Genomic DNA, 13,860 nt, shown 5'->3' with positions numbered 1-13,860 from the left:
AAAGCTTGCATTTGTTAAAATATATATTCTCTTTGCTTTTGTTATACCTATGCTGTTTTTTTATTAAAAAAATCAAGAATTATTTTGAAAAAATAGAATCCAAAAACCGCTCAAATCCAAACCGAATCAAGTCGCATTTAATTGGATCATATTTTTTTAAAATATCCAAATCGATCCAAACCGCAAACATTTATACTTTCGGATCGGATAAATTTTTAACTAAAAATAGATCCAAACCGACCGCAAACACCCTATCTCTACCAATAGGTGAACAAGTTGTAATAACCAAAACTTAACAGATATAGAATCAATACCTTAAAATTTTAAGTCTTTCTTTGTCATGATATTTAAAAAGATGAGTTTACTCTTACTGTAATTTTTTTTATAGGGTAAGACTAATACAAATTAACATATTTCTTGAGACTACTACCTCTTTATATCGATTGAATATTAAGTTAATCTTTCAAGTATTTATAATTTTGCCCTCATCAAATTATAAATACAACTTATGATATTTAAACTTTAATAAATATGACAAATGTAACATAATTAGTCACCTAATTTTAAATCATATTTTATGATAACATTATGCATTATATATATATATATTTGTACATATTTTTTCCACTTCTAACCTCCTGCAATTTTATTGTTACCGTTCCACAATTCTTTGGAATCGATGGATAATGCACACTCAAATATTTTCAATTTTTTTTTATGAGACTGATACATTTGGATTCCAATTTTTTAGTGATCACATATTTTAAATTAAAAAAAATGTGGATATTATCTTTTAAATATTTATTATCTAAATCGATTTATTTTTATGAATAATAAATTTTAATTTAAATATTCATATATTCATAAATTTATTGAATGCAGTGGATTTAGTATTTAATAGGTAATTTAAGTACTTTGGAGTCGAAAGATAATATTCAAATTTGATATGAATAATAGTACGTCAACTTTTTTTAAAATAGTATTTGATTTTATTCTAATTTTATTATATAGAAGTTTACATGATTTTTTAGTTTAAATTTATTTTGATATTAATCTTATTATATATAAATATCGTTTAATATATTTCAAGTATCAGCCTAATACCAATTATACCTATAACCTTAAAAAAAGCGATAAAATTGTGTGATCTAAGATGAAGTTTTCGGGATGAGAGTGGATGTAAATTAATTATGATGAAAAATAATTAATTAATTACGGTTAATAATGTGAAAGAGAAGAGATATAATGGCAAATGGGGTGGGTTTATTTGAAAACAAAAACAAAAATTTAAATTCATCAAGTGACCTTACTGACAAAAGAAAATGTTATTCTCACTAAAGGTCATGAATTTAAATTGTTGCATCTGCGAGATATATATTGATAATAGGTTAAAGATTATGAACAAATATTATTTTGTAATCAACTCGGAGTATTAAAAAAAATATTATATTATAATATGTATAGTTTAACTAATAAAGATATCTCTAAAGTCTAGAGAGATAAGATAAGTTGTATATTTTAAACCTAAGCTTAGAATATGTGTGTGCCAACAATACACTCTCGTTGGCAATTTGGCTTTCTCTAGTAATTTTGAAATCCTTGTCTAATTATCTTGTTTGCCCACCAACTTTATTTTTTATTGCCTTTAATCTCACCCAATAAATCTTAATTGTGGATTCGCCCATTAATCTTATTACTACTAGTTTGTATACACTTGCAATGTATGGATTAGTTGTTTGATCATTTTTAATTTAATCATATTTTTTTTAAAATCCAAATAATACAATTGCATTTGTTTTAGGGTTTTTTTCTTCTAATGTTCGCATTTTGTTGTTTATTTTGGACAAGTGGATGTAGGCTTATTCTTGTTTGTGTTTGGTCCCCAAGTGCGGCCCAGGACTTGTGATACGAAATCAACAAACAAAGCAACGCAGCGTTTAGCTATCAATGGCCGCGTTGTCTCTCTGTGGCTTCACCACTTCGCTTCGCAGCTTCCGCCCCTCTCCCTTCCCAGGTACTAGGGTTCATCCCTCTCTTCCATTCTCCATCACCACTCGGAACCTTTCCAGCCCAATGAGCTCCGACACTGTTTCCGCCGAAACCAACACGCCGAGCAACGACGATGTGTTGGTGCAGTACGTGGTGCTTCGGAGAGACTTGATAGACACGTGGCCATTGGGGAGCGTGGTAACACAGGGATGCCATGCCTCCGTCACTGCCATTTGGTCTCATAAAGACGACGCTCACACCCTCCAGTACTGCAGCCCTCAAAACATAGACTCTATGCACAAGGTAAGTATTCATCCTCCTCCTTTGTTTCCCTTTGACTGACTATTTGCTTGGGTTTCTTTAATTTCAACAAATTTATCGAATAAATTGGTGGATATGAGGCTACAATTATCACTATGTGAAAATCAGCTAAAAAGACTAGACCTTGAGAATGAAGCTTCAACGTAATGTATGGTTGGGAAAAACTATGTTTGTTATTGGGACTCAGTTTTGTCTCATACTGGGTTGTTCTACACCTTCCTTGCGCCCCTCAAAATTTAGTGAATTGGTGGACCTTGTAAGTCTCATAGTAGAAGAAAGAAAGAGCCATTTATCCCATAAAACTATCCAATAAGGGTGTTTGATGCAACACAAAGATTTGGGATACCTATCCAACTCCCACACTGTTGTTTTAAGCGGTGGTAAATAATAATCATACATAGTTTCATATTAAACGAAGGTTATATTTTTGTTCTACTAGCAAAGATTAGCTTTAGTTTTTTTCATCACCTGCAGAAAGGTTTGCTATGGAGGACAGTGAACATTGGCATTTTAGTTTTCAGTTAATCCTTTTTCCCCTCGGAATACCTTAAGCACTATTATGTTTTTGAGATAATCAATTTCACTATAGGTGTAATAATCAAACATGACCGTATTATCTCATTGACGAATGCCATCAAGTGTTGATTGTAAATCTTTTACTTCTCTATCTAGACTTGTTAATGTTCCTTAAAACTGTCCGTTTATCTTGCATCTTAAACGACTCTTGGTTAGTTAGTACTTTTCACTTGCTAGGTGATCTAACTGGCTGAAATAAAATAAACTTTTTTTTTGGGGTTGGGGGGGGGACATGTAGGTAACACTTGAGGTGAAAGGAGAAACCCAAATATTGAACTTGGCGGAAAAGCTGTCTGCTGGTGGTATTGATCATAAACTGTGGATTGAACAGCCTGAAAATATTCCAACATGCCTCGCAACGAAACCCTACCCCAAGACCGTGGTATCATCTTTTTTCAAAAAGTTGAAACTTTGTAAGTGATTGTTTGTCAGTGGTTCTATAAATCATAATAATTTCATCCATGTGGTTCATCATGTTCAAACCTGTTTTTGTTGTTTAGACTGGTTCTTTTGACATATACTCCTTGTACGGGTTGGAACTTTTTATATTGTTTCCAGTTTTGAAGCAACTTGAGAGCTATTTGCCGAGAACTATACAGTAAAAACATGATTTTCCAGTTTATAGTGCAAAGACGCCCACAGCACAGTGACACATTAAATAATTATTCAATACGTGGTGCATAATATTATGGAACTGAAATGGTATCAAGCTTCAATCAACAGTAATAAGCATGTTAGTTGAACTAGATCTTCTTTGATTGCGGGAACCAGGCCTAAAATGCAGCAGAGCAAGGAGTCAACCAAAGGGGACAAGCATTATTATTTTTATTATGGAGCAATGGAACTCGAATGAATCTTGAGTTGAATACTCTCCAAAGAATCAGCGCAAAATTATGTTTTAACATTGCCAACAAGCACTACCTTAGCTATTGTTCAATGGTCCTTTTTAAATATGAAAGACGTAAACAATGTCACAACAATAATGCGGATTGAAGGCAGACATTTTTCAAATACGAGGAGCTTACATTACATCCTGTATTTTTAAACATGACAAAAGAAAAGTTGAATAAATTGTGCATTTCAAAGTTCACTTAGAGATTGAAGCAGTAGTAATTGACAAAGTCCTAAACAAGAACGACTACCGGTATGGATGGAACAAATGATGTTGAAATGTTATTGCATCAACTGCCTCCCTTTTGCTTAAGAGTGATCTTATCCCCGAGACTAAGAGCAATCCCCTGGGTCTTGCTCCTTATCCTAATGTACCCACTCAGCTTCCCATCTGTTTGCTTCTCAACACTCACATTCACCAACGCATCTTCCCCAAATACGCTCTTTGCATACAAGTTCGCAGCCAGGAATCCACACTCCCCATCTAGTGCAGATCTGAAACGAAATTCAGATTCAAGATGGTCAGTCTATAAGGATCCTACTCGAGAATTTTAGCACCACATTAAAGCCGCATAAAGCGACCACAACAATAAGGTTATCATTCTACATACTGAGCATTATTAGGTTCAAATACCTTTCCACAACAATAAAGTAACCACACTATATAAATCACGTTGCAGGTTGTATCACTAATAATGTGCTACCTTCAGTAGGGTTTGCAGAAACCAAAAACTGCTCAGTTTATTTTTTAAATGTACATATATTTCTAGACAAGGCAAACTTACGGTGCAGTTAAGCACTTCATGTTAGTTGACTTGATAATATGGTCAAGGAATTCCTTCTCATTTTGAATTACAGTGTTAACAGCTACCTGAATCACAAACAAAAGAATTAGTCAAAAATACAATCGAAACACCAATCCGGATAAGAACAAAGGTATAAAATTAAGACTGAGGTATCAATATTGGGCTAGCTAACTAAAAGAAACAAGGAGGCTGTAAAAGCAAGGTGGTAATAGTAAAATAGGAAATAGTTTGAGAAATACCTTATTTTCCCACTCAAATTCTGCCCACATAGTTCTGAATGCAGTATCAGTACAAACAGCAGGAGAAATATAGTCCATGATATCAATATGAATGTCATTTAGTACAACAACAGTTCTTTCAAGCACATTTGAAGTCTCATAAGTGATGTTGCCAAATATAACACCTGTCTCTGTTGAAGACACCTTGATATTAGCCTTTATTTGCTTGCTAGATTCAGGAGCTAGGGTATAGTTTTGTGGACGCTCCACAAGTTTCAGATCACCCATAGTAGCCAACTCCAAGCACAAATTCTGAAGGGTTTCCTTGGTCCGGTTGATAACTGTGATATCAAGAACAATATCATAGTGATGGACAGTGACATATGCTTCGGCATACACTGGATCACTAAATCCAGTCAGTTGAAGAATGCGGTTGAGCTTATTTGCATCGTCTGCATCCTTGACAAACTCTCCAGTTGAACGTTTTAAATCATCTTGAACCTCATCCTCCAGTTCCAGTTGACTCATACCCTGGAAGGTTAGCAATGGAAATCTGAGATACAATTACATAAATTCATGACAAAAATCCAACAAAGAATAAAAAAAATACGAGCCAATTTCAATGAGTTGCAAAAGCACCCAAGGAGATAAAGCAGAAAATTCTATCAAAACAAATTAAATGCATCCTCAAACAGATAAAAAAGGCATATAGAAGAGACATTGGAAAAACCAAAGATGTTAAATTATGCATATGAGATAATGACAACAACAAAAAGTTTTCTTACCTTCCGACTCTTTAAATGGTAAAAGTCGATAAGGTCATCTGGTTGTGCATGAGAAACCTGAGCCTTTGCCTTTAATTCCTCAGTTTCTTGCAACTGTTTCTCGGTAAGCATTTTAACAAAACTCTGACGGCAAGACTGCAACCATATTTTTCTGATCTCGGCACCAGTATTACACAATAATCTTATGCACAGAACAATCCTATCATAAGAATCATTGTCAATTGGGTGTGGAAGGGCATGAGACTGTCCTAATTGCAGCATAGAGACAAAGATCAGCAATGCCTGTGTTGTTGCTTTATTAACTTCAACTTTTGAAGGCTGCACTTCTTCCAGCCTCAGAACAAGTTTAGTCAGTGTGCAAGCAACAACAGCAGCGAGAAAAAAATCACCAGTGAGGAGAAGAGATCTGATATTCCCAGAAGCCAATGATCCCTGAACAGTAGTAGGAGGGGAGAAAGCAGTTTCAGAGGCGGCACTCTGGGTTGCATAAGTACCATCAGCAAGAACAGCTGGCCTCCTAGAGGAGACGGTTATGGAATTTGATTGAGGAGTTTTCTTTGAAGCATCAGTACCTTCTGCTTCCTCAGAAACAGAGTAAAAAGGCAGCTCTCCAAGACACTGCTTGATGGTTGCAACGGCACTCTCAACCTCAGACAGAGAAAGGCAATACTCTCCAATGATCCAAAGGGCACAGGAGCAAACCCGTGCAGCTCGAATCTGATAGACTGTGTCCAACAACCGCGTTATGATGGACGCCCTAAGTTTAGGGTTGGTTTCAATTATTTCTCGAACAAACACTACAACATCAATAGCTGAAGCAACATTACTGTCTCCCAAGAAATCCATCAACAGATGCACAACTGTGCTTGCAACTTCTGGGAACTTGATTGCACATGAATGAATGGCTTGAATGAGCATTTGTCTGTATTCTCCATTCTTCTCAAGCTCTCCACTTTGAGTTTTCATCACTTCTTTCTTCAACGTAAGAACAACCTCATTGATGTTTTGGGGAGTTATTAACTCAAGAACAATATCAAGTGTCTTCCTCTGGATGTCGAGATTGGGACTTGAAAGTGCCCTAAGCACATCCATGATCAAATCAACCATAATATCTCTGTGAGAAGTCTTGAGCTCATTCAGCCGATCTAGCACAATAAGCTTCACATTGTTGTCACTTTGAGAAAGAAGAAGCTGACAGTAAGTGTTCGCAGCAGCTTTAATAGCAGTAGGAGCAGATGACAGAGAAACAAGGGTGCCAGCACACTCATAAATAACTGCAGTTGATGGGGCATTTAGTAAAGATATAATAATCTTAATATACTTCCCTTTCTCCCCACGGTTTGTTCTGCAAACCTTACGTATCAGCTCTAACACAACCATCTGAAGCAATTCACCCCATTCAGAAACCCTATCAACATGGGTCAAGAGGTAATTAATGGCTCGATCATGTGCACAAGTAAATAACATAAGAAATGCATTTCGCTTGGCAGATGGATCCTGCTCAGTTGAAAGGACCTTCTCAATCATTTCAGGTGCATCAACCAGGAGTTGCTCACCTTGTGGAAGCTTGTATATTGACATGACAGCCAATATAGCATTCCGGCGAATAACTGGATGCCGATGCTCCAGATTTTGCAAAACTGAAGGAATTAGTGGCTCAATAATCTCTGTCTCATTCAAGTGGCAAAGAAATCTCAAGGTCACACCGCGTATATATTCATTAGGATGTTGAAGATTGTTCCTCAAATTTTGGCATATCAATATCATTTCGGGCAATACCCTCCCTTTAGCATCGGTTTTTTCAATTATCTCCAAGTACAGAAGCAAAAGTTTTTGGACAGTGTGATCCTCTGAAGGCAAAACATATCTGACAATTGTAATAAAAAGCTGGGGGAGGGTTTCACATTCAACAAAAGCATAATTGCTTTCTTCATGGCATCAATCTTTAAAGGAACATCATTGCCTTCTAGCGCTTCCTTAATCTCATTAGCAATTGCAGGCGAACCTTTGTCAAAGTGAATAAGAAGAGTACAAGACTTCTCCATTTCTTGCTAGTTTTCTGAACAAAATTCAAATCATCAAATAAATAAATATATATATACACACATACGAATAATGCTCATAATGATTCTCAAAGTTGGGACTAGAATAAAACCATATATGCGAAAATTATGCATTGATAACATGATAATAATAGTTTTAGACAAATCATTCAAGAAGTCTCACAATAGGAACACTTTAGTACAAAGATTGCCAACTAATTCAAATATCACAAGTTTGGTGAAAATTTAGAAGACAAATCAGCTCTACGACCATCTTTCTAAACAAGGCCCTCTCACAGGTACCTCCAATTGTGCATATATGAGTATAACAACATATCACAACTACAAGATCTGCAGACAAGATCATGCTCCTCAACTCTTCTAAACAATAATAGTCACCAACTAACGCATAATTTCAAGAAAACTCCGGCTGAATATTGCATGAAAAATTATCCTGCCAGCAAATACTGAAAAGGGAGGAATATTTGAGGAAATTATTAATATAAGATCACCGTTGATGTGCCTACCAATATTAATACTGAATTCGCCAGTTAAAATAAAAGCATAACGAATTTAACAAACAAAATATACCGGCACTGCGAAAGCTTAACCAAACATAGAAAGTTTAAAAGGTGAAATCAGATCTATATCCAAAGAGCACAATTCTATTCTAGCTAATAGTTATTACTATGAAGGATTCCATCAAATTTTCAAATCACATGACACGAAATCAGAAACCTAAACCGAACCATTCAAGCTTGTTAAGCAAACAAATAATGCCGCGAAACCGAAGTAGACAGTAAATTTATAGATCTCGATAGTTGGAGAGAGAGAGAGAGAGGGAGGGAGGGATGAACCTTCAACGATCAGAGAAAGTGAAGCAGTCTTTTACTGGATGGAAATGAGGAGGATGAGGGAATTAAATTTTCAAAGTAAGCTCATCATTTTTTTTTTTGCCTTTGTTATTGTTGGCAATGAATAATACGATAGGATACAGATTTGAAGATGTATTTCTAGTTTCGACGGTGAGTTAACAAGGTATGTAATTTTCACATTTTCTTGGGCGTTAATAACTACTAACCCTGACCATTAAGTAAGGTGTATTCGGTTCGATTCAGTTCGATTTTTTATTAAAAATTGAACCGAATTGAAATAAACGGTTTTTTAATATTTAAACCGAAATCGAATAGTTAAAAAATCGAAACCGGTTTTTTTGGTTCGGTTCAGGTTTTTTAACGGTTCGGATTTTTCGGTTCTGTTCGATTTTTCGGTTTTTCAATGAAGAAATCACTTGAAACTATATTTTTTTTTACAAAAATTGCTTATTCGATTCAATATGGAACAAATGGGTTCCATATGGAAAACCCGAACCAAACCGAATCAAAAAAATGAAGCTTTTAAACCGAACCGAAAACCGAACCGTTTAAAGTCAAACCGAACCGAACCGAATCGTTTTACTCGGTTCGTGTCGGTTTTTCGGTTTTCTCGATTTTGTTGCTCACCCCTACCATTAAGACAAAAAAATTATTTAGATTTAAGTTTAGATTTTTAAAATATATATAGCATTTTATTTTTATCTACTAATACTTTTTTAATGTATTATTTTTTTATTAAATGTAATCTATTATTTTAATCTTTAGTATATTTCCTACTTTGAATAATATAATTTTTTTAGTATTCAAATGTTATATACGTGTCTAATTGGTATAGCTATTTGTATATATTATTGTTAGTTTCTATTAGTATGACCATTGGTTTAATTTTCTTTATTTAAAATTAAATATCAATTTAGGTTAAAATTAAATATTATCAATGATGATTAACAACACCTAAATATTAAGTTCATAGCTTCATGCATTAAAAGAATGTATAAAAACTATATTTTAAGACAAATATAATATATTATTCATTAAGATTCTATTAAAATGTCCTAAAACATTTTATTAATAAGATTATTTTAGCCTCGGCGGCGATTGGAAAAATATTAGCAGTGACGATTTTGTGATTTAGACACAATTACGCGTTTTGCATATTATCGAGCATTTGTTCACATGCTGTAACGTGTTAACCAAAGGCTTTTTCCTCAAGTATTTTAGACAACATCTCTCTTCAATTTGTCATGTGCTTTGGTATGTAATGTCACATTTATATCACATTATTCAACTTAGTTGTATGGCATTCATTTCCTTCCCATTAGATTCGTCTCGTTTACTAATTAATTGATTATATTACCATCTCAATAAGATTCTTGCATAATTGCATTCTTCAATTATTTGTTTTAAGCAATAAATACTCTATCCATCACTTGTCTGGGAGATGAACAATATTGTCCTCACAATATTTTTTTAGTCAAACTCTTAATATCCAATAATCATATATATTTTGATTATACTCGAAATTGAATTGTTTATCATTCCTATATGCTGAATCTTTTATATTATATTTAGAAGATTCACCCTGAATTTTTTTTATTTCTTTTAGACAGAGTCTAAAACAGTATAAGGATTTGAAACATAAATTAAACTTTCTAGGAGTAAAAATGGGGTTGAAAATTGAACTGAAGGCGTACCTTGAAAGTACTAAAATTTTTGCCATGAATATTTTTGATGGGGGGATAATGTTGAAATTAATAAATAGACGAAGAGAATGTTTAACTTGTTCGTGGTGCACGAACTAAGCGATTTTTGTGGTTAAGAGATTTATTATTATCTTTAGAATTTTGGATTCAAGCATCACGTATGTCAGAGATATAAGCGTTCATTAACAAATGGTTGAGAATTTTTGAATAAATATTACTTTGCATTCATGGAGGTAAATAGTAGTGGAGTACCTTGAAAGTAGTATGCCCTTGGGTTTAATTTCGAAACCTTAGTATATATCTGACATGTTCCTTTAAACTACATTTCCTAACTTGCCTGTAGCACTAAACTAAGTGATGGTGTCACACTAACACTGTCACTGGCTAATATAGAAATTGGAAATTACCCTGCAAAACAATTACGCTACAACTAATTTTGATACGAAATTCACTTGGTCTTACAATTACAATCACAAATCATAATGTTGATAGTATAAATACTTTACAAATAAATATGAAATATATTATTTTAGGCATAAAGTACTTGGCAAGTAGAAGGAGAAAAATCGTGGAAAGCTTTGGGAGCAGCCGTAACTTGCCACTCTGCTAAAAACTCGCCGTTGAGTCCCCTATAAACCCTCCCGATTGCCACGTTTAGTCCACTGGAGACAACGTAGATTTTTCCTTCCACTCCGCTGACAGCAAAAGGCCTTTGCATTGCCTCACGTGGAAATTTATCACCAGCCACGTACTGCCAAGCATCATGATCAGGGACGTAAACCTTCATCGGACAGTCACCGTGTTCCGAAATGACAAACAGCGTGTCACCTAGTACTACGCTGACGCCGGTCCAACCTTCCTTCATACCGTCCGGCATTTCCCGCCACATGTCGTTGTCTGGGTCGTACACCCTTCCTCTGGGCGAAAACAGGAAAGGCCACGTCCACCCTTCCGTCACGTACATCTTGTTACCCACCACAGCGGAATCGTACCTGGCCAATACCGTCCGCATTTTTGCCATGGGTTTCCACGTGTCCTTCTGTGGATCATAGCATTCCACGGAGGTGATGGAGTCATTATGAGGTGCCCCACTTCCACCGACAGCTATGATCTTACCATTAACATTCCCCGCAGCGAAGAAAGACCGCGGGGTGGTCATTGGAGACACTGTGGACCACTGATTTGTGGATGCAGTGTAGACGATCGTTGTCTGCATGCAAGTTTCCGTGTCGGACCGCATACCACCCAAAACGTAGAGCTGGCCTTGACTTGGAATCGAAGTACAAGCAAACCCTGGTGGGCAAACAGACTTGAGAAAGACATGGAAGGTAATTTAAACCAACGCCCTGACCGCGGGTCAAACGCTTGCCATTGTATCCTGGCCGTTGATTTATGGAAAGCCAAAACGAACAGATAATGCAGCGAAAGTGACAAGGATCTCTTGCAGAGAAGGAAGGCAGGGTCTGTTATGGCTCTGTTCCATGAACAAGACACTGAACGAACCAACGATTGGTATGGGTAAGGAAGATGAAGAAGACAAAGCTCAGCAACCTCGTCGGGTAGACCTGGAATTAACGGCTCCGATTTCTTGAGACTTTCTTGATCACACTTGTTCGATGAATACTTGGAAACTGCCATTAATGAATGTTTCGAGCTCTTGGAATTGCGTCAAAGCATGGTTTCTTTGCATATATAGAGTTAGGACTATAAAGGAAGCAGTAGTAGGGGGAAAGTGCTGAGAATGTGAAGCTAACTTTACAGAGCGAGCTAGCAAGGAAATGTTGGCTTTCTCAAGTGTTTTTTTTTATTATTTTAGTGTTTTAATTTCTCTTTCTGGAGGAAAATTAAAAAATAGGGAGCTTTGTGCTTGCGTGTTTCGCTTCTGGAAACCAGAAAATTAGGGGAACTATAAATTGAATGACGCAACAAAATCCGGTAAATCCGAAAATCAAAGGACTTGGTTCGATTAAAGAAAGAAAAAAGAAATTAGAAAATTGAAAAACCACACCAGGATCAGCCACGTAACTCGCGGTAGAAGACGAACACGTGATGCCGGTGACCGGAGCTTTGATGAAATTCGATTGGCCTGTGATCTGATTTCCCTCTTTCTTCTGTATTTTCTCTTTTAATTATTTATCAAGTTGGAGAGTCTTTAGCTTTAAGCGTGCTGTGCTGGCTCCTCTGGGTGATATAATAATAATGGAGGGTGGCGCAGATCTAAAAATAAAGAGGGTTAATTCATCAACTAGTTCCTTGACTCCATAATATTTTTCAAAGTGGTAACTAAATTTCCTTATCTATTTTTTAAGTTATTTTAATACATGAACTTGAAAAGAAAAGCATTCTAAATTTTTTATGTGAAACCCTTTCAACAATAAGCGAAGATAGCTAAAGGTATCACTTTGAGAAGGGTAGTTAAGTTTATATAAAATGGTAAAAAATACCATTTTGAGGGAAAAAAATTAGGTTTAAGGGCTAATTGAGCAAATAAAAATGGTGGATCTGGGTCAGGGAATTGATTAGTGTGAAGAAAGGAAGATAAGTTGATGCGGTTGGTCAAACAGTGACGTGTACTTCAATAATTGATAAAGAATGTAGGGCCATTTGGTGGGGGCACGAGATCCTTCCGGCTTACTTTCGGTGTTAATAATTCTAATTATGAATTTTTAAGTAATTAATTTCTTTATTAGTTTGATTTTTTTATAACATTTTAAAAAAACATATAAGGTTAAATATTGTGTAAAAATCAATCACAAATCTGTATTGACTAGTTTGTTGAGGAATGTTTATTAGGGGGGAGTAATAATTAAGGGGAAGGCAGAGGAGTGATGAGATCTCATTCTCATCAAATCAATACATATGAAAAACCAGTAATCAACTTAAGGTGTTTGGTTTGATTAACGATGCTATTTTTTTTATTTAAAATGGAAAGCATGCGCAGATGATGTAGCATCCTGTTGGTGATGTGTATTAATTTTGGTGCGTTGAAAATGACAACTGAACAATAACCTTTTGATTTTTAAATTCCGAGGATTATTAATTTTAATATAACATCAAAAGTAAAGTTCAAGTATAATAAAATTAATTAATTTTACAACATCTATTATTGTAAAAGTTTTTCTCTTCTATTATTTTTATTTGTAAGTCGTTTATTTTTTTTTATTGATGTGATATTAATTTTAATGTGGGTTGACGACTGTCGGTATTTTTTATTGTTCTCTTATTTTTTTTCTCAATAAATTTACATGTATGACATGTTTTCCTATGTCTTTATAGTACATTTTCTTTTGTCTTTTGGCATGTTTTTCGGTCGTATGGTCGTTGTTTTCTTTTATCTTTTTCTAAAGGTTGATTAAACATCGTCAGGACTGATCAAGATGACGCTTATATGTTATATTGTTGATTTTTTCTGTTTTGGATCATCAGATTGGATTTGAATACCCGTTACTCGGTCGTGGATAGCTTTTCATGTCGCTCGAGTCTGATTTGCGGATTGTCGGTGGTCTTTCACTGGCTTGATCCCCTTTTGTGGTTTATTTGCCAATACGTTCAGATCTGTTTGTATATATTTTTGTTTGAGTTTCTTGGTTAGATTTTAATCTTTCCTTGTATGGTATTTTATGTGATCTTAAGTTGCTAGTTTTGTTTCAATGC

The 13,860-nt window shown here is 35.1% G+C and overlaps 2 protein-coding genes and 1 pseudogene across 2 annotated transcripts; 1 reads left to right on the top strand and 2 right to left on the bottom strand.

Annotated features, from left to right (window-relative positions):
• Window positions 1-1,932: 1,932 nt before the first annotated feature.
• Window positions 1,933-3,474, top strand: LOC120191993 (putative peptidyl-tRNA hydrolase PTRHD1). The gene is made up of 2 exons (XM_039194839.1): window positions 1,933-2,292; window positions 3,125-3,474. Exons 1-2 carry the CDS (start codon window positions 1,948-1,950, stop codon window positions 3,305-3,307), a joined length of 528 nt encoding a protein of 175 aa, XP_039050770.1. The 5' UTR covers window positions 1,933-1,947; the 3' UTR covers window positions 3,308-3,474.
• A 381-nt stretch (window positions 3,475-3,855) lies between these two features.
• Window positions 3,856-8,590, bottom strand: LOC120191991 (annotated as a pseudogene).
• A 2,074-nt stretch (window positions 8,591-10,664) lies between these two features.
• On the bottom strand, window positions 10,665-12,376 carry LOC120192052 (F-box protein AFR-like). The gene is given in 3 exon segments (XM_039194898.1): window positions 10,665-11,526; window positions 11,529-11,888; window positions 12,210-12,376. Coding segments are annotated over 2 exon segments (1,107 nt in total). The 5' UTR covers window positions 11,845-11,888; window positions 12,210-12,376; the 3' UTR covers window positions 10,665-10,735.
• Window positions 12,377-13,860: the final 1,484 nt, after the last annotated feature.

This window comes from Hibiscus syriacus, unplaced genomic scaffold, assembly GCF_006381635.1.
Source record: "Hibiscus syriacus cultivar Baekdansim isolate YM2019G1 unplaced genomic scaffold, ASM638163v2 tig00116971_pilon, whole genome shotgun sequence".
Taxonomy (NCBI): Eukaryota; Viridiplantae; Streptophyta; class Magnoliopsida; order Malvales; family Malvaceae; genus Hibiscus; species Hibiscus syriacus.
Note: the sequence above shows the minus strand (reverse complement) of the source record. Positions and strands in the feature narration are given on the sequence as shown.